At 43.3% G+C, this 26,770-nt stretch overlaps 1 protein-coding gene across 2 annotated transcripts; it reads right to left on the bottom strand.

Moving 5' to 3' along the window:
* Nucleotides 1-989: 989 nt before the first annotated feature.
* Nucleotides 990-26,770, bottom strand: LOC138173832 (mitochondrial basic amino acids transporter-like). 2 transcript variants are annotated; one of them, XM_069103928.1, is made up of 4 exons: nucleotides 26,753-26,770; nucleotides 11,185-11,228; nucleotides 6,147-6,230; nucleotides 990-3,217 (listed from the first exon to the last, which is right to left on the bottom strand). In XM_069103928.1, exon 4 carries the CDS (start codon nucleotides 3,182-3,184, stop codon nucleotides 2,480-2,482), a length of 705 nt encoding a protein of 234 aa, XP_068960029.1. In that variant the 5' UTR covers nucleotides 3,185-3,217; nucleotides 6,147-6,230; nucleotides 11,185-11,228; nucleotides 26,753-26,770; the 3' UTR covers nucleotides 990-2,479. The 2 variants fall into 2 exon arrangements, with proteins under 2 accessions (XP_068960029.1, XP_068960028.1); XM_069103927.1 differs by lacking the exon at nucleotides 26,753-26,770 and adding an exon at nucleotides 26,427-26,648.

Genomic DNA, 26,770 nt, shown 5'->3' on the forward strand with positions numbered 1-26,770 from the left:
CAACACAATGGAATGTAAGAAACAGTAAATCTCCATAAGACTCATGGCCAAATCCCAGCTCTGCCACTGACTAGTTGTTGACTTTGGAGAAGTCACTTCATCTCCATTAACATCAGGCTTTATCTTAATTCACTCCAGGGGACTTTGCCAAATAGAAAATGCTCAAAGAAAGGTTATTTGAAGACAAAACTGAATGCTAATTTTAACCAAACTGCTCAGATGAGAGAAATGTTCCTCCCCCCTCTTCCCATCCTTTTTTTTTTTTGCTTTTTGGAGGGGGGAACACAGGGCAATTGGTGTTAAGTGACTTGCCCAAGGTCACATGGCTAGTGTTAAGTGTCTTGAGGCCAGATTTGAACTCAGGTCCTCCTGACTCCAGGGCCAGTGCTCTATTCACTGTGCCACCCAGCCACCCCTCCCCATTCTTTTTCTTGAAAGGTATAGGGGTAAGATATTCTATATCCTATGTAGTCAGATCTAGCTCATGTTATTAGCTTGCTAAACAGCTTCCTTACTCCTTTAGAAAAAATAATTCCTAAGAAAAAAATAACTTCCTAATCTGGGCATAAGAGCAGTAGGAATATATTTAGAAATGAAGGTGATACAAGAACCATGTCTTTCTCATTTTTGAATGGTCCCCTGAATCCAACAGTAGCTCTCTGCACAAGTTAACATTTTAACTGTTTGCTGAATGACTATTGGATACCACCTCCCTTCTGTATTATAGAAAGTAAAGACTGAAACTGAAAAGCCAGTTGGTCCCAAATAAATAACAAAACACAACTCCTTTCCTTAAAGACAGAGTCAGGGGCTATACAGGGGCAGGATGTTTTAAAGCCTCATCAGATAAAGTCTCAGTATCACTCTTTTTGTTCACTATTTTGTTATAAGAGGGTTCAATAGAGAGTTGGGGGGTGGATCAATGGTATGCATACCCAGAATTGATTGATATAAAAAAAGGGCATCAATAAATTTTTTGTAAGTCTTGATTTAAAAAAAAAATTTTTATTGAGTCTGTACAGTAATTACAGAATATCTTACAAAGATATCATTTGACTTGCATACATAAACTCAGGTGACACATTGCACATTCAGAGTGAAGCTCAGTGGCCACAATATCCTTCTCTGCCTTCTGCCAAATATTTGGATTCAGAAAATGTCTCCAGCATAAGTTATGTTTCCTTAAAATACAATGTAAAGGGGACCCACCCATCCCCTGAACTCCCTAAACCTGTCCCACACCCTTGCACCTGTCACCAAGGGAGAGTTACTTCCTTGTTTCCTGGGAAACAATATGGTGAATGGCCCCCTTTTCTATGATCTGCAGCACATCCCCTGCTATCAAAGTAGTTGCATTAACAAGGCTTACTAGATCTTCAAAAATGAGAACGCCATTCTGACAACAATAAATACAAAGATTCCCCAGAGTCCACATTTGATACTGTACACTTCTCAATATGCCAAAACCACATCTACCTATATCACTGAGGGCTATGGCCTGAAATGCAGGGGGTGGGAGGTATGCAATTCTCATTTGACTCCACTAGTTCTTTCTGTCCCAAGTTTAACAAGATAAAAATGTTAGTCGACTTCATTACCACAAGTAGACTTTCTGTTACTGAGGAAAGGTGGAAGAGATGCCATCTTGCTGGACAGTGATGCTCAGGCCTCTCTGCTTGTGCACCTGGCTACAGCCCTGCTCCTGAATGAAATTGCCTGATGACCCAGAACCATGATTAAGGGGAAGTGTTTCTTGGCCTAGAGAGCCAATACTTATCCTCTGGGATAAGAGGAGCAGGGAGCCAACAACATGCCTTGACTATGAGCCCTAAAATTTAGATTGGGAAACACCACAGGGGATCACCAATTGCAATACCCTTCATTTTATGATTAAAACTGAATTCCATGGAAGAAGTGATTTGCTCAAAATCACACAAGAACAGAGGTGACAATCAAACCCAGACCTGACTGGAGCCTTTGCTCTGATCACATGATGATGGTCTCTAAATCTAAGCCTAGCAAAAATCAAATGGGCCCAATATATAAAAGTAAAATGTGACCAGGCCCAAGGACAAATGGCCTCCAATCTCTTCAAAAGTGGTATAGATGTGACCGTCTTGAAGAAATTAGTTGATTAAAACTCCAGGAAAGAATCTGTCAGAATGCTGGCATCAAGAGAAAAAGAATTCACTCCAGTGTGCCCTTGGATCAGAAGGCTGGCATCTGAGGTGCTTTAGAAGAGGTTGCTTCTATTCCCAAGAAAACAACAGAAAGAAGGAAGGGAGGGATGATACCCAGGCTCCCCAGAGGACAAGATGGTACCCAGGCCAAGACAGGTGAAAAAGCTTAGTGGAGTTTGTTTACAATTTTCTACAAGGACAGGCATTTACAAAAATATGACAGGGCAAAGTCCAGCTCTGGGAGGGAGAGGGACATGTCAAAAGTGAACAGGAGACATCCTGGGGCTGGGGGCAAATCTTTACAAGCTGGAAGGCTGAGGGAGGGCTGCCTCACACTCTGTCATCACTTCCTCTGACCGCATGTACATAAGGAAGATGGTGACAGTGGCAAAGGTGGCTGCATTGACCGGGAAGGCCCGCAGCAGGGTGGATGTGAGACCCCTGGTGAACACCCTCCAGCCTTCCACCTGATAACTCTTGCGCACACAGTCGAGGATGCCACTGTACTGCTGGACACCGCGCACACCGTCCGCCTGTAGACGGGACTTAATCACATCCACGGGGTAGGTGGAGAGCCAGGACACAATCCCAGACATGCCACCTGCCAAGAGCAGCTTGGGTACCACAAAGCTGTCCTCAGGCTCGCAGCCCAGGGAGCGGGTAAGGCAGTCATAGGTGAGGAAGTAAAAGCCAAAGCTGGGCGTCTCCCGGATCAGAGTGGACACCATGCCCTTGTTAATGCCTCGAAGGCCCTCCTGCTGGTAGATCTTTGCCAGGCAGTCCAGGGAGTTTTTGTAGGTCCTTGTCTTCAGTTTGTACTCGCCTGTGCCCTGAAGCTGCATCCGAGTCTTGGCCAGTTCCATGGGGCAGCAGATTACACACTGGATGGCGCCTGCAGCAGACCCAGCCAAGAACTGGTTCATGGGTGTGTCCTTCCCCAGGGCCCGAATTGTGTTGCCTTGGACCCCAAACACAAGGGCATTGATGAAGGTCAGGCCCATCATGGGTGACCCAATACCTTTATACAGGCCAAATACCTATAAACAAAACAGAAGAGAAAAAAAAATCAATGATGGGGAATGGTGGTGGCAGTGATAAAAACTGCCTCATGAATGGAGGAAGTCATCATATGGTGGGGAAAAAACCCCCAAAACAAACCCTGAACAAAAAAGAACATTTTAAGCCTTAGGCTAAAAGTCAGTGGACTGGGGTTGATGTCAGGCTCCACCACCACCTCACTGACTTCCATGGCCTTGGACAAGCAGCCTTCTCTTTCTGGTCCTCAGTTTTCTCATCCATAAAATGGAAATAGTGAAAAAATACTAAGAACAAAAAATCAAGGATAATTGCAAGGATTAGCTAAGATTAAAACGTTAAAACATGCTGGAGAAAGCATTTATCAATATATGAATCAAAGATTCACAGAAGTGTCAATGACAACGGACTTAAATATTGAGTTCAATCTCTTCATTTTTACAAATGAGGAAACTGAGACTGAAGGAAAACAGTTACTTGGTGAGTTAGTAAAAATGCAGGGCTTAGAATTCAGGTTTTCTGTCTGACTCTAAGTCTCATGTACTCTGTAACCATTAACACATTGGTATACAAAAGTCAAAACAAGCTCCCCATCTCTATATGCCTACAGTACCCCTCTAACAACTCAGGACACAGATCACATCAAATCACAGTATCGTTTAGAGGCCTTAAAGAGGAGTTGCATTTCCAAAGTTTGGGAGACAGGGTGGTATAGTGTTAAGACCTCCAGATTAAGAGCTAGAGACCCTAGGAAGTAGGATTACATGGAAGTTGGCTTCCTTTAAGTCCCAACTAAAATCCTTAATTCCAGCTTCTATTTTCTGTTAATCTATTTATCCTGTGCATAGCTTGCTTTATATATATATTTGTTAGCAGTTTGTCTCCCTAATTAGATCTTAAGCTTCTTGAAGGAGGGACTGTCTTTTGTGCCTGGCACTCTGTTGCTGTGTCATTTTTTGGTCAAGTCCAACTCTTTGTGACCCTGTCTGGGGTTTTCTCAGCAAATATACTGGATTGGTTTGCCATTTTCTTCTCCAGCTTATTTTACAGATGAGGAAACTGAAGCAAACAAGGTTAAGTGACTTGCCCAGAATCACAAAGCTAGTAAGTGTTGGAGGCCAGATCTGAACTCAGGAAGATGTCTTCCTGACTCTATGGCGCCACCTAGCTGCCTGGCACTTAGTAGGCGCTTAATAAACATTTTACTAAAAGCCACAAGTGATTGAAGTTACAGAGAAGCAGATTCAAGTTGTATTTAAGAAAAAAATCTTAATTATTTTTATAATTATTTTTTATTTATTAATATTTTAGTTATTTTATGATGAAATGAGCTGGCTGCCAAGGAGGGATTTTGTCTTCACTAGAGGTCTTCTGAGCAAAGGGGTGGAAGACCCTTTGCTGAGGGTGTGGTAGTGGAGTTTCTTTATCCTACCGGGTTGGAAGAGTTTTCCTTTTCAATGTGTTAGGTGGCACCATGGACAGAGCCCTAGGTCTAGAGTCAGGAAGACCCAGAGTTAAAATCTGGCCTCAAGACACTTACTAGCTCTGTGACCCTGGGCAAGTTATTTAACCCTGTTTGCTTCAGTTTCTGTAAAATGAGCTGCAGAAGGAAATGGCAAGCTCAGTATTTTTGCCAAGAGAGACTCAAATAGGGTCACGAAAGAGTCAAACAAAAGGACTAAACAAGAAGATGCGATACATGCCACGGCCAGACATGCTCAGAGGTCACTTCAGAGGCATACACAGGTAATCTGGAAAGGTTATGCCATTAAGCACTGCTTTGGAAAAAGTCAAGGGGTCTGTGCTGGTAACTTATTTGTGTCCTACAAATTACAGGGCACGTCCTCACTAGACTGCAAGCTCTCTGAGGGCAGTGACCATTACTGGCTATACCTAAACCACCCAGGCTCTTTGTTACCTGCTTTATAGAAATACAAATCTTGTCTTGGCACCTGGATTCATGCATCCATTTTGCTGTGTGCAGAACTATAGCAACAAAGGGACATAAAGATAAGTGTACAGGGCTTTTGTATATTTACTCAGATACTTACCAGCTGTGTGACCTTGGGCAAGTCACTTTACCTGTTTGTTCTGTTTTCTCATCTATAAACTGGGGATAATAATAGTCCTGTACTTCTCAGGGTAGGTGTGAGGATCAAATGAGATCATGATGAGCTCTGTCTTCTCCCATGTATACTTTCCTTATCTGTTTCTACCTCAGCTACCACTTGGTACAATTTGTCTCTTCAAATTACCTTATCTGTGTATATCTCCTATCTCCCATTAAAATGTAAGCTCTTTATGATTAGTTCGTAGCACACAGAGCTTGTGAATAGTATGTGCTTTAAAAACAATAACAAAAACCTCCCATGACCCAAGCCTTCTACCTTACTGATAGAGAGGTATGTTAAAATGAGCATCCCACTAAATCAGGATTCAAGTCTATTGTTGTTGATTTTTTTTTCAGTTGTGTCTGACTCTTTGTGATCCCATTTGGGGCTTTCTTTTTTTTTTTTTTTTTTAAAGCAATCGCGGTTAAGTAACTTGCTCAAGGTTACACGGCCAGTTATTTCTGGGTGTGGTGCTGAGTATCTGAGCCCGGATTTGATCCAGGTCTTCTCAACACTGGAGCTGGTACTCTTACTCGCTGTGCTACCTGGCCGCCCCAGCCATTTGGGGCTTTCTAAGCAAAGATATTGGAGTAGTTTGCCATTTCCTTCCCCAGCTCATTTTACAGATGAGGAAACTGAGGCCAACAGGATTAAATGACTTGCCCAGTCACACAGCTAGTAAATGGGACCACAGTCCAGTGATTCTGCCTCTAAATCAGAGATAACAATTCTTAGATTATCTGACTTCTGAGAGCTGCTGTAAAAAAAGGTGCCCAGTGAACCACAAAGCACTGAAGAAATGTGAATTACTATTACTTACACTTTCTTGCTTGATAATGGACTGAAAGCAGTGAAAAGTCCCTCGGTAGAGAGGTTTCTCTACACTCTGAACCTGGAGGCGTACCTAGAACAAAAATCCACAGTGAAAAGGTTTGACAAACCCAGGGAACCCACACAGTTTACTTGTGCTCTGTACTTAACATCTACAGCACTAGGGAGGCCCACATGTGGCCATCAGAGAACAGGAAGTGGTGAGATGCACTAGGCAGGTTATTTTATAATTAAGGTAAAGAGGGTTGGTGGGGGAATGGAGGGATGGTGCACAAAACATTTCATGGGCCTTGAATGGGGAGGGAGTTAAAAGAAAAGCGCTCTTGGTGAAAGCATAGCCCTCCCTTTACATCTGTGACTGACTGGGCCCTGGAGTGGGAGTGTGTGGTTGCCTCTTGAGGACTCCAAAATCAGGTCCTCTTACTCTCTACTGAGTTGATAATCTTTAGGTCCCAGTTAATGGCTCCCATGGTAAGAGTGAGCTACTAATATCCCTTGGCTACCATTATATCAGCAGAGAGGCTTAGATATATAACAATACCTGCTCTCAGTTTATTTAACTGTCCTCATTATAAGGATCAAAATGCTGTATCTCTTTTTTTAAAGAGAGGAGTAGAGCTTAGGAAGAGTAAATACAGCACAATTTATCTTTCTTCTATGCTCAACAGTCTGGTTTTGCCAGGAGCCCCAAATATAGATATCAGACTCCCACTCCAGTTAAAAAAAGTATTATTTTTAAGGAGAGTAGTGTTAGGACCAGACCAGATTCCACAGGGCTCTCTCCAAGTAGCTGGCTTTAGACTTCAGCTATCAGCAGCTGGGAAGAGGAGGTTCCCCAACAGACAAAACATGCCTTATGGCCCCCAGGCTTATCTCTACTCTGGATATGCATGGTTTCTAAAGTTGCAGAGATAAGGAGAAACATTTACCCAATTTGTATGTGACTGAGGTCGGGAACACCCTGCCCTTCACCCTTCCTCCAGTACCCAAAGCCAGAGTAATGGATTTGGAGACTGAGGTCGACCTAAGATTAAATCCTTGTGCTTCTCAGTCTCAGTTTCCTCCTTTGTAAAATGAGTGAATCATCCTTACTGGGTTGTTAGTTATTTAACTTTTGGCAAGGTGTTTTCCTGACTTATTAGCACTTGGTATGGAAAGAAGTAAGGGAAGACCATCTATCTTATTTTCTGTGAAGGGACTAGAAGATACAATGGGTCCCTTCACCTGACCTTCAGAGCTAATATCCACCCGGAAAAACTGGAACCTCAAAAGGGGGACTCTCATAACCCTACTTTTTAGGGAAGATATTACATGGTACTGGTATGTGAGTGTGTGGAGGTGCAGGAGTTGAGGATGAATCTTTTTTAATGTTTATTTAATCTCAAATGACGGGGGGGGGGTGTCATTTGGTCATTGGACCCCCAGCACCTCTATAAGGTTAATAACTCCATGAAAAAAAGTGTGACTGTGTGTGCGGACAGTGTCCAGAGGAAACGCCCACATAGTTCATACCAAACAGTAACAAAAATTAGGTTCTAGGAAAAGGAGTTGTTCAAATGCATCTTGAGAAAGGGTCACTGTGTGGCTCAAATTAAAAAAAATAAAAGTCAGGTTTTATTTATGTGTTGGTTTTGAAACATAATGGGATTTTTTTCCACTAACATTCATAAAGTTATTTTAATTAAAACTCCTGTGAATGAGAACATGCTGTTCCTTCCTAGAGACATGGCTTAGAAATCCTATGGGGAGGAGGTTCCCCAAGCCCTGATCACTCTCAATCCAGGACTTCATGACAGCCTACTGTAGAGTATCTGCTAACTTAGGTTTGCTTTAAAATCGGGCAGAAAACCTCAAATCTCTGAAACAAACTACCGTTTCCCCAAAAAGCAGCCTTGAGGTTCATTCATCCCCATCCCCAACACTCCCTCCAATCCAAATAATCCCCCTCTCCTTCCAGATCCTGATGAATCCTAATCATGGCCATCCCATCTCCCATCTCTGGGGTAGAGGGAGAAATAGGGTTCAATTCTCAAGCATCGAAGGAAATACAGTTTAAACGCTCTGAATAAAGGGTGCACGGAAGTCAGGTCTAATTATATTGGGAGTGATGATAGTGCTGCCAATTCCCCCAGGATTCTTTTTTTTTAGGGGGTAAGGGGACATGGAAAACTGGGCTGGTCAGCAAAGGTTCTAGCCAGGCCGGGATACTCTCCCTACCCACAACCCTCCACCCCCAGATTACCAGCCAGGGCTTGGGGGACCTGGGAGGAAGGACTCGGGAGGGGGGGGATGTAATGTCCATTCTTGGCACTAATCATACATTCTGGGAGAAATTCAGACTGAGAGAAACAGAAGGTTCTTCTGGTCTGTACTTACTAGGTAACTCTCCAGGGATGAGGCTTATCTCTCATCTACAACAAAGTAACACTTTTGCTGTTATAATGAAGACAGCCCTGGGCTCAGAAAGTAAAGGCAGTTAAAAAGCAACAGAACAAATTTTCAACATCACATCAAACACGCAGGGGTAGGGGAGGAAGGGAGGAAGGGGGAAGTAGTGGCAGGGAGGACCCCGGATCCAATCTCCCTTCTAGAATTGGAAAACCAGCGGCCCCACCCTCTGGGGGCCAGACCCTGGCCACCTGGGGGGAGGTGCTATGGGAATGACAAAAGCCAAACTATTCACTTCACCAAAGGGATTTCAAGTATTTGTTTACAGATTAGCAATCAGGTGGGTGGAGGAAGAAAAAAATTTTCATTAAGCCTACCTAGGCCCTAGGCTAGAAGGGCCAGAAATTGAAAGAACACCGAATTTGGATACTGGAACCTGGGTTCAAATTCTAGCTCTAATCCTAATGTTCCAATCATTTAATTCCCTTATATGTAAAACTAAGAGGTTGAATAACGTGACCTCTAAATGCCAACAATGGAGATAATGCTATGTTTAATGACCATCGTAGGGAACCAAGACAGCCTACAATAAAGAGGTACAATAAAAAGGGAGGTATATATTGACTGGTCTCTGAACACCTGGGTTCAAAGCTCTGCTGCTTACTAGGCTGGCCAAGATCCAGCTCAGCTTCTTCACCTACTCTAGAGGGTCCCCTTGGGGAGAAAATCACTTTGTAAGCCTTAAGAACTACGTTGGTGGTAAACTACACTGGAAGGAAACCATCCAGAAAAAAAGAGGGCAGCCTCACTAGCATCCTGATTTAGTGAAGAAGGTTTTCTAAGACACTAATTTTTTAAACAGCATTTTATATTTTGCAAGCATCTGTTTTCTAGATGAGAAAAGCTAAGTGATTTGAGTAAGGTCACTTAGCTAGTAAATCTTAAGGGCTGAAATTCAAGGAATTGTGGAATTGAATCCTGTAAATTAAAAGGAAACAAACAAATTAATAAATTAAAGAATTAATAAAAAAAAAGGAAAAAAAATCTTAAGGGCTGGACCTTTCTATACTATACTTTCTAATACTACCAGTTGTTTCTCAATTTACAGAAACTTGGAAGAAAAGGAAAATTGCCCGGATTTGGGGGGAAAATTCGTTTTGAAGGACTTTTTTGAAGAAATCTATTCCCTTCCATCCTGAAAGCCTCAATACCCCACTCAGAGTAAGTAACAAGTAGCCTGGTCTGGTCTGAATGGAAGCTAAACAATGGGAGAATGCTTCGGGAGACCAGAGTAAATATTTTGTCTCCTCTTCCTGCAAGCATCTCAGGTTATCAAGTAATAGCTGTAATTTTCTTTAAAAACAAAAACCCTGAGACTATAAAACTCATGTGAACAACAAAATATCACATTCAGGAAACATAAAATGCTATTGAGCTTCCAAGTTCAAAACCTTGCTCTAACACTGCGCCTCAGTTTCCTCTTCTATAAAATGGGAAACCTCTAAACACAGCAGAAAAGTAGAAATTCTCTTTTCTCCTACTCCACAGGAGAGGGCAAGGTCAGAGGGCCATTTCCTGTTTTCTAAAAGCAGCAATCAGGGAGTCAAAGCAAATGCTAATTCAGGATCTTGGTTCCAGGCTATGCAGGTATGCCTTTCTAAAAGAATCTGAATTTATGCAACAGAATGAATTTGGAGCTGCCTCTTGGTTTTGTTAAGACTTCCCTTAGGGTTCTTCTAGGAGACACCTCACCTCCAAACATTTAATATATGATCTGACTTGCAAAAAAGTTTTAGAAATCATGATTGCCTAATACAAGGTAGGCCTAGGACCAAAATTAGGAAATACACCTTTTTAAGCCAAACAAAAAAAGGCCTATGCTTTAGTTTCTTATTAGTTTGGCAGAAAGGAAGTAAGGAATTCTTAGTTTTAGCTTGTAACTGGATTTATTAGATATATTTTCTTCCTTCCCCTATGTAACCTGGCTTCCCAGAAGTGGGTAGTGGCTAGGAAAGGGAGGGAGGGAGTAATATAGTTGGTAATAAGAGATATGGATTTACCTTTTAAAGGTTTGGATTGTTTTCCCTGAGGTTTCCCCCAAAGTTTCTCTTTGATCCCAGGCTGGTCAGATATGGGGGTTTCAGAGGGTAACCCATTTAAGTAGTTAGCTTCCCCTTCTCCCCAACAACAAATAAAACTTGGTTGAAATTCTATTTACAGTTTTCATTTTCCTAAAAAGTGCATCAAAGAATGGCTTTCTCTAGTGGCCTTGGAGAGGTGTGTTAACTAAGTCAGTTGTTCCCAAAAGCACATGTCAGAGATTTTCACAGCAACATTCACTCAAGTTCTTCAGTGTCCATAATCTCAAGCCTATTTCAAACGAGAATTTATAAATGACTCACCCTGTAAGCAGTTTTAGATTTAAAAAAAGTCTCTACAAAATGGTTTCTCCAGGTATACACCTGACACCTCTCCGAAGACACCCAGAAAGGACTTTCATACACTTCAGGTAAAAATGAAAAAAGTTGGAAAATTTCCCCTAAGATGTTGGTTACAAATCTTCCCCAGTTCCCATTTTCATTGGGGCTGCCTTTTATGCAAATTCATTTTATAATTAAACCTGTGGAAAAAAACCTCACCTTGACGGTGTCAAAGGGATGTCCCACCAGCACACCTGCAGCACCTATGAGGATTATAAGAAAAATGGCACCGTCAAGTGGACAGACAGGTGACTCCCCAGGTCATCCCACATTTCAAATTCCCAAGGAGACTGAGACTGGCAGGAAAGCCTTTTTTTAAGACAAGGGGGAGGGGGAGAGAGAGAGGAAAGAATCTTTGGTAAACACAGAAGAGGGTCGAGTTCAGTTGTGTCAGACTTATGGGGGGGGGGTGAAGAAAGGGAGGGTTACTGGCAAAAAAACTAGAGTAGTTTATCATTTCCTTCTCCAGCTCATTTTACAAATAAGGAAACAGTTAAATGACTTGCCCAGGGTCATACAGCTAGTGTCTGAGGACAGATTTGCACTCAGGAAGAGGAATCTTGGTGACTCCAGGCCCCACATTTCTATCCACTATGCCACTTAGCTGCCCTAAAGGGAAAGATGATGAAGAAACTGAATGTGAGACTGGAATAATGGGTCAAAGGCTGCCCTAATCAATTATCAGTCCTTATCCATTTTACTTCCCCCACCTCTCTCTCATCAATAGAAGCAGTAGAACGAACACAGGCTCTGAAATCAGAGGTTGAGCTGTTTCAGTCCTCTGGCTTTTCTTGGCATAGATACTGGAGATGTTTGCCATTTCCTTCTTCAGCTCATTTTATAGATGAGGAAACTGAGGGAAAGTTAAATGACCTGCTCAAGGTCACAGAGCTAGATAAAAAATTCCATCTCTGAAGCTTACCTATGTGACCCTGAGCAAGTTACCTTACCTCTCTGGGCCTCAGTTTCTCCACCTGTATTATGAGGAGGTTTATGGCCCGAGGCCCCATTCAAAGTCTTTTACTTTGACCCAGACTTCTCTGACCAGGAACACACTCCACACATGTATGTGTCCCTTCAACAAGTTTTTGCCTATGCCTAGGAAGTGTTCCCTCCCTACCAGGGGCCTCTGCCAGTTGAATTCCTACTTATCCTTTAAAATTGAACTCAATACTTCTCCCCTCAAGAGGAAGCTTAGAGGAAGCTACATTGTCTAGTGGACAGAGGGCTGGTCCTGGAATCACAAAATTCAAATCAAGACTCAGACATTTACAACTGTGTGACCCTGAGCAAGTCACTGAATTTCTGTCTGCCCCAGTTTCCTCAACTGTAAAATGGGAATCATATGGGCATAGTGCCTGCCCAGCACACAGCAGGTGCTATAGAAATGTTTGTGGCCTTCTCCCTCAAGAAGCCTTTTCTAATGATCCATCCAGACCTTCTCCACTTCCCTTCCTGCTTCAAATGACACTTGGTTTATATACCCCACGTATACTTTATCTATGTTTGTGTTAGTCTTATTCCTAGACTGTAAGTTCCAAGAGGGCAAGAACATAAACAGGGCATCTCCTCCAAAAATTTATTTCAATGTTAAGCACTCAATACACGTTTACTGGTTAAGGGGGCCTCTTTAGAAGGTCGTCTCTGGAGAGCAACTATGAGGTCACTGTATAAGGTAGAAGAGTAAAATGCACATTTGGGGAACAAAAAGGGTAGTCCAGTTGAATGGACAGAGTGAGTGGCTATGATACAACTCCTGGCTATTTCTAAAAATCAAATCCATCTCCATCATCAGAGGACAAAGATTTGCTAGTGCAGGGGATATTCAAAGCATGTGTTCAGGGCTACACCTGCATTTCACAAAGGTGAAGGCCCAACTCCCAAGGAGTGGCTTTGAGGGGAAAGACTCATCTTATCTGAATGTAAAACCCAGGTCTTGAATACAATTTTGAAGTGTCAAAAGAGATAAGGAATCCATAAAAATCATAATGATCAAACTCCTTTCTATGGAAGAAAAACAAAGTGCCAGTGTATTATACCAGACATAAAGGTCTGTTCAGAGTGGTGAAATTCTTAGGAAGGAACCTCCTCGCCTTCCTCCCCATGGCTACTGACTTAAGCATATAATTTCACACATAATAAGCAAGGTCACTTTTATAGTCCCTTACATTGCATGGAGCTACTTTGCAAATTATGGTGATAACATTCAACCCTTACAACAACAGCTCAATGAGGAAGACCAGAGTATATCACTACCACTTGGCAAATGGGAAAACTGAGGCCCATACAAGCTGAAAGGTAATTAAGCTTAGGTCAGTTAGGTGGTGAAGTAGAAAGAGTTATGGGGCCTAGAGTCAAGATGACATCTTCCTGAGTTCAAATCTGACTTCACTTACTAGCCGTGTGACCCTGGGCAAGTTCACTTAACACTGTTGGCCTCAGTTTCTTCATCTGTAAAATGAACTATAGAAAGAAATGGCAAATCACTCTAGTATCTTTGCCAAGAAAACCCCAGATGGTGTCACAAGGAGCAGGATACAGCTAATTGACAATAACAATTAAGCTTAAGGTCTTCAGAGTTAGTTTTACATGAGTGAGATTTAAGTCCAGTCTTATTCATCCTATCTATTAGACTATGAGCCTTCTACCCATGATTTATCAATAAATCAATAAGAATTTCTTAAGGGCCTTCTATGTGCCAGGCACTATGCTATAAAAAGAGGCCTCACTGGGGGTAACTAGGTGGTGCAGTGAATAGAGCACCAGCCCTGGAGTCAGGAGGGCCTGAGTTCAAATCCAGGCTCAGACACTTGACACTCACAAGCTGTGTTACCTTGGGAAGTCACTTAAGTCCAACTGCCTTGCCTTTCCCCCCCCCCCCAAAAAAAAGAGGCCTCATGTAGAAAGTGATGCAAGATTGCTGATGATCAAATATTTGCCCCTGCCACCATCAACAACAGATATCAGCAGCATATTGTATTGAAGCTTAGGTACCTAGATAGCCGTGGCATACATACACTCTCCCTCTCCCTCCCTGCAATGCCTTCTCTACCTCATCCCTTTGATTCTCATCACCCTTCAAAGCCCAATACACTCCCACCATGTCTTCCTCAGGCTCTTAATGATGTCTGTACAACTCAATTATCTATGACCACAGATATCCTTGAATGGTCAGGCCGGTCAACAAACATTTGCCAAACACTGTGTTAACCATTAGAAATATAAAGAAAGGCAAAAATGCTGCTCAAGAGATTCATTCTAATGAGGGACACAATAACCATACCTACAAGATAAACATATAATAAGCTGGAGACAATCATAGAGGGAAGACTTTGGCTAGCATTAAGGGGCTTAAGGATGTACTTGGAATATTTGGAAAAAAAAAGTTTAGTTGGGAACTGAAGCTTGGGGGCCAATCTTAGAAAAAAATGGGTGGATCATCATGTAGCAAGAACAGCTGGAAGGCCCGAGTCACTGGATTGTAGAGTACTCGGAATGGGAGAGAATAAGGTATAAGAAAGAAGCTGGGAAAGAAAGGAAGGGGGCCAAGTTATGAAAAGCTATAAAAGCCTAACAGAGGATTTTATATTGGATCCTGGAGGTGACAGGGAAGACAAAGAGAGTTTGTTGAATAGGGGAGTGACATGCACTTTAGGAAAAATCACTTTGATCAGCTGAATGGAAAATCCATTAAAGTGGGAAGAGACTGGACAGAGGTAGAGGAGGCTATTACAACAGTCCACCAGGTATTATAGTAACAGTAACAATTAGCATTCATATAGACTTCAAGGTTTGTAAAGCACTTTACACATTATTTAACATTAAATGACTCTTCCAAGATCACACAGAGGCTATTATAGTACTTCAGGTATAATAATAATGATAATAACAATAATTAGCATTTATATGTCCTTAAGATTTGTAAAGCATTTTACAAATATTCTGATTTGAGATGACTTGATCAGGGTCACACAGCTAGTAAGCATCAGAGGCTGGATTTGAAGTCAGGCTTAGGTGCAAGAAACCGAGGGTCCAGGGTGAGGGCAGTATCAGTGGAAAGATGGGGGTATATACAGTAGAGGTGTTTTTGTGGTAGTTCAGTCATGTCTGATTCTCCATGACCCCATGGACCATACATAACATGCCAATAATATCCATGGGGTTTTCTTGGCAAAGACACTGGAGTGGTTTGCCATTTCCTTCTCTGTGGGATTAAGGCGCTTAACTCCGGGATGTTAAGTGACTGGCCCAGGGTCACACAGCTAGCAAGTATCTGAGGCCAAATGTGGGCTCAGGTCTTCCCAACTCCAGGCCCAGCACTCTCAACGGTGCCACCTAGCTGCCTCACTAGACAATTACAAAGGTAGAAATGACAGGATTTGTCAGCTGACTGGATGTGGGGTGAGTGAGAGGGGCTGAAAACTATTGAGTGGGGCCTTCAATAGAAACAGGGAAGTCAGGAGGAAGGAAGGCTGGTTTGTGTGGGGAGAGGTGACAATGGGGGGTTGGGGGCATGTAAGCATCAATAGGCTTTAGCTTTCTACCTGGATAGCTCCAGACATGAAATCTTTCAGCTGGAAGGTGCTTATTATGGAATAGCAAAGCGCAGAATGTCAGAACTGTAACAGATCTGGCACTCCACCAGGTACAGAGCCGGCAAGCTCCAGCCTGCCTGCTTGCCTGGGGGCTAAATCCTGCCCTAGGCCTGTTTTTGTTATTATAGCAGGCCCTACAAAAACAGTGCAGGAGTTGGGGAGTGGGAGACAGTGGCCAGCAGGAGAAGGAAGGACAAATAACAAGTAATTTAACTTGTGACTCGGCCAGTAGGGCCAGGGGTCAGGAATATCACCTCATCTGTGACCCTGGACAAGTCATTTCACCTGTTTGCCTTGTTGTTCTGAAGGGAAAATGAGATATTTGTGAAGGACTTAGCACAATGCCTGGTACATAGTAGGTATTATGCAAATATCAGCTTTTGCCATTTCCTTCTCCAGCTCATTTTACAGATGAGGAAACTGAGGCACACAGGGTTACCTGCCTCGACCGGGGTCACTCAACTCTTCTGTGGCCAGATCTGAACTCAGGAAAAGGAGTCTTCCTGACCCAGGGCCCATGATCTATCCTGTGCCACCTGGCTGCCCGCCACAAATCTGTTTCTATAGATGTATTTAGATACAGGATAGATTCAAAATAATCAACAGAGAGAAGGCACTAGAATTAAGAGGTTTCTCATGGAAGATGAGTTTAGTTGGACTTAAAGGAGGCCAGGGAAGCCTGGAGGCAGAGATAAGGAGGGTGGGGAATATGGCAGGGACAGGGACAGGGAATGCTTGGAATCCAGAGATGGAAAGTCCCAGGAGCCTTTCTTTGTCCCTCATCTGTAAATGATGAAGCTGGAGCCCCAAGGTTCTCCAAGGGCCCTTAAAGCTCTAAATCCTCTAATCATATCAACCTATGGCCCTTTATTCTTATTACCACCTCTTATTGCTTATAGCACCCAACTAATAACACTGCTTTGTCTCTAACTTTTGCTCCTGCTCAGCCCTTTTCAGTCATAACAGACTCTCCATTACCCCATCTGGGGTTTAAGTGGCAAAGATACTGGGGAGGTTTGACATTTCCTTCTCCATGCCTTTAACTATCAATCAACATTTATTAAGCACCTACTATGCCAGGCATTGTGCTGGGGATACAACATACAAACAAATATATACAAGGCATGGATAAATGGGAAATAATAAACAGAGGGAAAGCACAGAATTAAGAGGAGTTCGAGTAAGATTGGAATGTGGGAAAATCTCCACTTTGTTTTGTTTAACTTTATTTCTAGGTGGGGGGGGTCAATGGGAAGTGACAGGAATATAAAAAACATACACACAAAAAATTTCAGTAATAAAAAAGTTAAGAGGGAAAGTTATTTCTCCCTAATCTTCCCACAGGAGACTTAGAGTGGGAATAATGGACGGTGCTTCAAGGTTTACAAAGCACTCGACACATTACATGTTATTTATTTTTTTTTTATTTTCACAACCCTGGGAAGTAGGTGCTATTTTTATTATTCCCATTTTACAGATGTGAAATCTGAGGCTTGGATAGAGTAGCTCAGTAACTTTATGCACCTTTGAACTCAGTGGCCACTCCAAATCCAGCTCTACTCTGCCACCTAGCTGCCGGATAGGAAAGTGGGGATGGTCATCATCCTACCAGGGTTAATGGCTCAGCATCTTGCATTGCTTCCTTATTAAGCGTTTTGAAGTCAGTTATCTGAAGGATTGTCTAGTGAAGAAAGAATGAGACAACTTCTGGTGGGTGGAGCAGTGGTTAAAGTCATGGGACATGGACAGGTTGGTTTCTTCTGGGAAGCAGCCTTATTCTGGGTCAAAGGAAGAGCAGGCATAAATACACCAGGTGTCCCTGGTGCCTAAGCTGAAGAAAGGGGCGCCAACAATGACAAAAACTGAGGCAGCAAGAGTTAGGGTGCTGAACCTGGAGTCATGAAGGCCCAAGTCCAAATCCAGCCTCATGTGTCTGCCTCAGTTTCCTCAACTGTAAAATGGGGATAAAAATGGCACCTAACTCCCAAGGTTGTTGTGGGGATGAAATGAGAGAATCTTCAGCACAAAGCAGGCATTTATCAACCACTTATTTCCTTCTTTCCTCAATTTTTTTTTTTGGAGGGGGGAAGCAGGGCAATTGGGGTTAAGTGACTTGCCCAAGGTCACATGGCTAGTTAGTATTAAGTGTCTGAGGCCGAATTTGAATTCAGGTCCTCCTGACTCCAGGGTTGGTACTCTATTCACTGTGCCACCTAGCCGCCCCTTTTCCTCAGTTTCTTCATCTGTAAAACTAGGATAATAGAATGTACCTCCCAGGGTGGTTATAAGGATAATATTTGAAATGCTCTTTGAAAACCTGACAATGCTATATAAATTCTACTTATGATTATTGGTGGTGTTATTATAATTTTACTTGTTACATTACTTGCTTGTTGAGGCAATCAGGGTTTAAGTGACTTGCCCAGGGTCACACACCTTGTTAAGTGTCCACCCACTGTGCCAACTATTACTTGTTCTTTTTGGCCCCAAAGATCTTGGAGTGGTGGGTGGATGAGGCAGAGTTAAGTTTAGGCTTGATGTCATTAACAATTTTAACTGTCTACAAGTGGAGTGAGCTGCAGTGAGAGGTGGGTTTCCTGATCCTTGGTGGTCTTCAGGCAGAGGCTAGGTGACGGCGAGTCAGGGTTTTTTTTTTTATCATAGAGGATTCTTTGAGTGCATAGGTTGGACTAGATTGTGGCCAGGGTCTCTTCCCCTTCCAAAATTCTGTGATTCTCTGATTTTATCTGCATCAGTGGGAGTGCCCAAACCAACAAAATCAAAGACTTTCTCATGTATGGAAGTAACTCCTTGAGGGAAGAGACTAGTCCCATCTCCAAATCCCTCCATCAGCATAGATAATGGAGCACAGTGCTGGGCATCATTAACTCACATTTATACAGAACTTTAAAACGTGCAAGGCTTTTTACTTTCCTTATCTCATTTGATCATCACAATAATTCTGTAAGGCATCTTAATACTGCCAGTTGTAATTATCCCTGTTTTATAGATGAAGAAACTGAAGTTTAGGAGTTAAATGACTTGCCCATAATCTCCAACCTGGCATTTCAACCTACTGTCCTTAGGACCTGGGCTTCAGATTGGCGAGTCTTCGCCATTTCTTTTTTTTTGGGGGGGGAGGGGGCAGGGCAATTGGGGTTAAGTGACTTGCCCAAGATCACACAGCTAATAAGTGTGTCAAGTGTCTGAGGCTGGATTTGAACTCAGATCCTAACTCCAAGGACCAGTGCTCTATTCACTGAACCACCTAGCTGCCCCATTACCATTTCCAATAAACCAAGATGCCTACACTTTTTCTCCAGCTGTTTTCACTCACTTCATCTAATGTAAGACCTCTCCCCATTCCCTCTATCTCTAGGAACAGTAATCAAATCAATATTACCTTCCTCAGAAAGGATATAACAAACACTCTATGATTCCACTGGAGATTTCCCTGAACACCCCTCCCTCTATAACTCTCCCCTACATATATTATCTTCTTCATCAGAATGTAAACTCACTGGGAGCAAGACACTGTCTTTTTTGCTTGGCACATAGTCTTAAATGCTTATTTATTCATTCATTCATGTCACACAACTAAGTTGTTAGAGTTGGACTCCAACTCAAGCTTCCTTCCTGACTCTAAAACCACCCTTCTTTCCATGAATGCCTTCAGCAACTGAATAGTAACCTGAGCACTGAAAGGACCTCTGAGGTCATCTGTTCCAACCCTATAATTTTGTAGATGAGGAAATTGAGTCCCAATGACTGGACCCAGGTTTGAACCTAGTTTCTCATTCCAAGTCCAACACTCTTGCAACACTCCCCTCCTAGAGCTCTGTAGTACAAGTGTTTGTCCCATTTTGCAGAAAAGGAAATGGAAGCTCAGGGAGTTAGCCCAGAGTCACACCACTGCTTTCAGAGTTGGGGCTAGAATTCCCATCTGCTAACTAGACTGTACACCTCTCAAAAGCCTTTATTTATTTTGGGGGGAGGCAATTTGGGTTCAGTGACTTGCCCAGGGTCACACAGCTAATAAACTTCTGAGGCCAGATTTTAACTCAGGTCCTCCTGACTCCATTGCCAGTGCTCTATTCACTGTGCCATCTAGCTGTTCCCAGAAGACTTTTTTAAAAAAGGAAAAAAATTTTCTAGGTCACAGGGATTCAAAGAGGCACCTACTCTACAATTCAATCTTAGATGGTGGCCCAGGGTCACACAGCTAATCTGTCATCAGCCCAACGTTGAACCCAGATCTTACTAACTAGAAGGTAGTCTGTCTTTATCAAGATGCCCACCGCCTCCTGGGGATCAGTGCCTATTATGGTGCCCAGCCTTGTATGAAGGGATACATAGATGTGTCATAGTTTCGGTGCCAGATTATGGTATAGGCTGAGGAAACGTCTTGGCCTTAACTTCTCCATTCTACTCCCTCAGTGAATTCTCTATATGCTGATTCTTGGTGTAAGCAGGAAGGATTACTGTGTATATGTGAAGGGGGGCAGGGGTAGAGAATATTCTTATGTAATGGGGGAATGTAGAGAGAGGAATGGGACAGTTCAGAGTCTACACTGTATGGGGAGAGGGGATGCAGGGGACAAAACAATCCATCAATCAATTCTGTGGTATCTTCTTGGGCAAATCACGGTAGCTTCCTAAGCCTCAGTTTTCACATCTGTAAAATAGGGATGATTTCTAGTCACTTAATAGGCTTATCAGAAGAATCATTTGAGGTACTACATGAGCATTTGTGAGAAGGGATCACTGATACCCAAGTAGGGGACATAAGGACGTGTCCCCCAGTCCTTGTCATGGGGACGACAGAACAGTTGAGGAAACAGAAAAAAACCTACTCCCGTAAACCAATGGAAGAACCAGTGTACGTGAGGCTGACAGTCGATGGTCTTCTCTGAAAAGCAACGTCATCTCTCACCTCAAGATAACAATTAGAAAGTGGGTTCTGGGTGAACTTAGGAAGGTCTCTTTAAATTCTCCAAACCTCAGTTTCACCATCCATCCAATGGGAATAATAACAAGAGCTATCATTTACAAGGTGTTTTGTATAGGGTGAAACAGGTACATAGTATAGATATTAAGCTAGTAAGTCTTGAAGCTAGGTTGCCTAATTCTAAGTCTAGAGTTCCATTTTTTATTTTATTTTTTAAAAGTTTTATTGATATACTTTGTTTTTATGTTATACACATTTACAGATCACCTTCACTCTTGTAACAAAACAATTTTATCAAACAATATAATGATTTATATAGACTTATATAGTCTAAAAATGAATGCATCATTCCAAAAAATAACAAATCTATTTTCTCTCCTTACTCTACCCATACTCAATAGGAAAAAGAAAAAAAATTCCTTGTAACAAATATGCATAGCCTAGCAAAACAAATTCTTTCACTAGCTGTATTCAAAGTAGATGTGTTTGTGTATATTATATATATGTATATATGTATGTATACACACACACACACACACACACACACACACATATATACGAGTGTGTTTCATTCTGCACTCTAAATCTATCACCTTTCTGCCAGGAGGTGGAAAAGTATTAGTCCCCTGACTATAGATGGCCACAGAACACAACCACAGCTTTCAAGGCTGTTTATCTTTATACTGTTGTGGCCACTATTTAAATGGCTCTTGTGATTCTGCTCATTTCATTCTTCATCAGTTTACAAAAGTCTGCAACATTGTTTTTACAATATTAATGTCATAGTACAAGTTGTTCTGATTCTTCTCACTTAACTCTGCATCAGTTTATATATATATATAATCTTCCCACATCTCTTTGGAACCATCTACTTCAAGATTTCCCATAATACTATTCCATTCTATTAGTATACCACAAATTATTCAGCTACTGTCATCTACTGATGGGTATCTCTGTAAATAGTTGCACCATAGTCTAAGGCCCTTCTCCAGCTCTGGGGTAGGGCAGGGAGTGGCTCACAGGCCCAGCAGTGGAAGAGCTGAGCTATAGGACCACCTATTGCGTCACTTTTTGTGAATAAATCCAACCTGCTTTCCTGAATGCACAGACCCACCGACATTAGCGTGCCTGTTCCCCTACCACCCCTCCAACATTTACCCTTTTGGTTCTGCTGGACTGTTTTAAAAACTAGAAACGCTGTTCTGCCTTCCCCACAAGATTTTTTTAAGACAGTAGATGTGCATGGGTTTTGAGGGAAAAGTGGATAATGTTCATCATGGTGACCTCCCAGAATCCTAGATTTAGAGCTGATGGCCATTTAATCCAGTTCCCTAATTTAACAGATGAGAAAACTTGCTCAAACTCCCATAGGTTAGTTAAGAAGCAGAGTGAAGATTCTGACTCATATCCTCTCTATATGTCCTCCTGGCAGCCTGACTCAGCCCACGGAAGTTCATTGGCTGGCTAGGACCCTTAGGGCTTACAGTTTGGCTTGGACCAACTCCCTGCTCCTCCCTTTGAATCATCTGTGCCAGGAAACACATCACTGCCCCAGATAGTGTGTTATGCAGAAGGAGAAACTTCCTACTTTTCGCTGTTCAGTTGTGTACTAGTCATTGTAACCCCACTTGGGGTTTTCTTGCCAAAGACACTGGAGTGGTTTGCCATTTCCTTCTCTGACTCATTTTACAGACGAGGAACTGAGATAACTGGGGCCAAGTGATTTGCCCAGGGTCACACAGCTAGTAAGTGTCTGAGGCTGGATTTGAACTCAGGAAGATGAGTATTTCTGAGCCCAGACCCAGCATCAATCCACTGCAGTTTATTACTGAACTTTCTTGAAAACACCAAACCAGTGCCTGATATCTCTCAGTTGGGCTGTGAGCAATGGGGTTAAAGAAACAGCATATCAAAGTTGGGAGTGGATCTTAGAATTACAGGCCATAAATTACAGCTGGGAGGGATCTTTTAGAAGACTGATAACCTGTTTGTTAGAATTTTAATCCAGTTTAGCACACAGAAAAAGCCTGGGGCAGGAGACTTGGACAAGACATCTATCTGGGTTCCAGTTCAGCAAAGACTCTTATGAGCTGTATGAATTTAAGCAAATCCCTAAACCACTGAGAGCTTTTAAGTTGCCTCTTCTGTTAAATGGGCATAGCATCTGCACTAACTACACACAGCGCTGAGTTTTCAGGAACGCAATTTTAATCATTAAAGTACAAACCGTCAGCTACCATTATTTGACAGATGGGGCATCTAAGGTCCAAAAAAGCTATGTCCTTTGTCCACACAGACTCAGTTAGGGTCAATGGCCCAACAAGAAGCCAAGTGTCCTAACTTCTAGACCAGGGCTCTTCCTAGTATACTGTATTGCCTCATTTAGAAATAAACAAGCAGATTTGCCTGTATCTGTAGTCTGCAAAAGGCAGTTTTTGTTATAAATTTTTGAAATTTTCTTTACTAGAATTTACTTTAATGTTATTGCTTTCTATAGGGGTACAGCATTTTATGTTTCCAAAGCACATTAGTACTTCTGATCTTACCAGCAGCCCTGGTAATGTAGGAGATTAAAAATCCACAGCCTCCCAACTGGACAGATGAGAAAACTGAAGGCCAAAGAAGGAAGGTGATTTGTCCAAGGAACACAAAGCAAAACTTGGTAGTACATCAGGAACTGGTCCCTGGTGTCCAAATCTCCTTCAACTTTCCAAACCTTCCCAGGGGCTGTATAGAGAATTTCAGAGTGTGGATTCTAGCCCTGCCCTGGCCATCAATTAGCTATGCAACTGAAAACTGAAAACAGATTTCTAAGAGCTGATATGGATCAATACAGGGTGTCCCAAAAGTCCTACTGCAGCTTTCTGCTTATAACAGCAGTAAGACTTGGTGGAGATACCTCGCATAGTACTATACCATATGAAAACCAGTTTATATCCACTCTCTTATTATAGACTTCACAACCCTGGATGGGCACCACAGGTAATATTCTTTTCTCCCCCCCCATAGTATTTTATTTTTTGCAATTATATGTAAAGGTAGTTTTCAACATTCACTTTTATAGGATTTTGAGTTTAAACTTTTCTTCTCCCTCCCTCTCCTCTCCCCTTCCCAAAATGGCAAGCAATCTGATATAGGTTATACATGTGCAATCCTATTAAACAGTAATATATCTATATGCATGTATGTATTTGCTTTTTGGAGGGCAACTGGGGTTAAGTGACTTGCCCAAGGTCACACAGATAGTTTTTGTGTTTTGTCTGAGGCCGTATTTGAACTCAGGTCTTCCTGACTCCAGGGCTGGTGCTCTATTCACTTCGCCACCTAGCTGCCCTGAACAGCAATACTATTTTCACTTTAAAGATGAGGAAACAGACTCAGGGAAGAAACTTGCCCATCATGATGACAAAGCCAAATAAAGTAGCATCTGAATCCAGGTCTTTCCTACTCTTGAGTCTAGTTCTCTATTCATTATGCCATACTCTCTACTTCCTTCAATAGTTTAAAAGTTAACTACTAGTTCTTTCCAAGATCTTTTTTTTTTTACTAAGTACATCTGGTTCTATGAAATTAGTATTATAGAAGAAATAATGAGGCTTAGAGAGGAGACATCATAAAAACAGTTTACCCTCTTGGCTACTTTCCCACTGCCCCCATCTCCACCACTAGCTGTCTTCTCTTGGCCAGTGGAACAGACAACTGCCATGGTCTGTGACCCCCCAGTGTCTTATCAATTCAAAGCCTTCTTGAATCCTGAGAAACTGCTAAAGGTCTGGACCATCTGATATGTGGCACTCTAGGGATCCAGGGGTGGAGTATTTCCGGTAAAGAACAAGCCTTGTGGCTGAGCTGATGAAAAGGGATGTACGCTGCCAGTGTAGGGCAAGGGCCAAACACCAGGCTGAACAACAACAGACCAAATGCCACAAAGTGGAAGGAGACAACTCCCCACTCTCTCTCCTTGAAGGCAAACTCACTGCTAAATCAATGCTTGGTCTGTGGCTTGCCAAGGAGGTGACCGGAAAAAGAAAAACGAATTCTGAAAGATATAATAAAGTCACTGTCCAAAGCTTGGAGCAAATACCAGCCTGGCCGGCGAGGTGTCACGTGGCTCTCCAGGAAAGACTCTAAATCCTGGCTTCCTTTGCCAATCCTTCCCTGTTCTAGTTGCAAATATAATTTGCTTTCTTTAAATAAGGCATAATGCTAACTTCAAACCATCAGGGCTGAAAAGAGGTTGGTGAGGAGAGGACTGGTTTGACCTTACATAACCCCCTTCATGTTCTAGGTTAAAAAAAAGTCATCTCTAAGATGCTTTTCAATTCTAAATCCTATGATACTGGCCATTTTATTTGACTTCCTTTTCCTTGCCATCTCCCTCCCTCCTCCCCCTCACCCTGGCTGCAAATGTTTGAAGTTGTATCATCTAAGTTCTGAAGATAGGGAAAATGGACATTTCTTAATTTTAACTTAGAGCCTGACAGTTGTTTCTGCAATTTATGTCCAGGAGGGGAAAGGGGGCTTCTTTTTTGGGGGGTGGGGGTCCTAGTCATGTTTGTAGAATGTTCTGGAACTCTAGCCAGAGACCTCACTCAGAGTTAAGAAACCTGAAGACAGGAAGTTATTTATTCATGTGATTTGCAGTCAGAAACCCCAGCCTCTTCCCTCTCTCCCCCCAGGCTAAAACCTTTCTGAACGTGCCACTCTTGGAAGTTTGGATTTCACTGGGTCCTCTGACTAACACTGTCCCAGGAAAGCTCAGTGGGTTGACAAGAGAGGCTGCTATGACTATGGCACCATACTGTTTCAGAAAACTTAGGGGGAAAGAGTTATTGATGGTATAGGAACAAGGGTTGACTCCATTTTTCAAGAAGTTATTTGTTGGTCCTCAAGCAAATTCCTAAGTCTAGCTACAAAGTTAAGAGGGGGGGAAGGAATAGGGTGAATTGTAAAGAAAGAAATTCTCACAAAGGCATCCATAAGTTAAATATTTGGCGGGCACCTAATAGGTGGCTGAGAATCTAATTGTAATTTAAGTTAAAATTCAACCTTGTGTGTGGTCTTCTCACATTAAAAAGCCTTTGAATTTTCTAATCCAGTACCCTCATTTCACTGGAAGAAAAATGAAACATGGAGAGGAGAATTTAAATTAAGCTACACTGATTCTAAGGGGCCCTGGAGAGAGAGGGAGCTTGACCTCACTTACCGCCCTTCCCAAGTAAAATCACGCACTGGGAAACTCGCAGTGGGGAAATGGGGTTTTAAGGAAATTGGGGGGAGGGGGTGTGAAATGGGAAAGTGAGACTTGCTTATTTAAGCCTGGGGGATAAAAGAGCGCAAAGGTGCTACCCAAATGCTTCTGGGCAACAAAAGGATGAAGGACCGAGCTACCAGGGGTGACCACCCTCCCCTATGCACACCTCCCTCCCCCCCAGCAAAGAAGAGCCCCGCTCCACCCCAGGTAGGGACCAAGTTAGACTAGAGGCGGGGGTGGAAGGTGAGGGGAGATGGGACATTCCCGGCCTCCGGCTAGCCTGACCCCAAGCTGAGGATGCTCGGAATGCAGTGGGGGAGGGGGCGAGGCGCGGCTACGGCCGCGGCAGCAGAGCCGCCTCCCAGCGCAGCCCATTGTTCGCAGCAAGCTCCCCGGCTCCCGCCGGCGCCAAGGCCCGAGTCCCGCCCCGGGCCCGGAGAAGACCAAGCACGCTTCCAGCTTCACCCCAATCCCAGCAAGCCCCGAGGAGTGGGGTGCACGTGGAGGCCTCCTCGCGTCCCAGGGAATGCACACACCCACCCCACCCACCCCCTGCGCCAGGTTGTACGCCGCTGCGCACGCCGGCCCCAGCTCCCCCACTCACCCCCAACGCATCCTGCCAAGAAGTCGAGCGCCATCGCCGGCCTCTCTCCAGTGCCGGGTGCTGGGCCTTCTTCTCCTCCTCCGGGTCGCTCCCCGGGCCGCCTCCCACCCGCCCCACCCGACCGGCTCCGCGTGCTCGGCTAGCTTAAGGCCGGGGTCAGGAGATGCGCCGCCTAAGCCCCGAGCCGCCCTCCCCCCCAGCCCCAGATGGAGCCCCGGCTCGCTCCTTCCTTGCGGCTCGGCGGGGCCGGGCGCTCCCTCGGCAGCAACAGCAGCGAGCGCAGCCCGCCTTCCCAGGGGGCCCCGGCCCTGCCCCGCGCGCCCTACCCTGCGCAGCCCCCGGTG

This window comes from Petaurus breviceps, unplaced genomic scaffold (genome assembly GCF_028583685.1).
Source record: "Petaurus breviceps papuanus isolate PSGF00001 unplaced genomic scaffold, PetGlider_PUasm1.0 65, whole genome shotgun sequence".
In the NCBI taxonomy this organism is placed as follows: domain Eukaryota; kingdom Metazoa; phylum Chordata; class Mammalia; order Diprotodontia; family Petauridae; genus Petaurus; species Petaurus breviceps.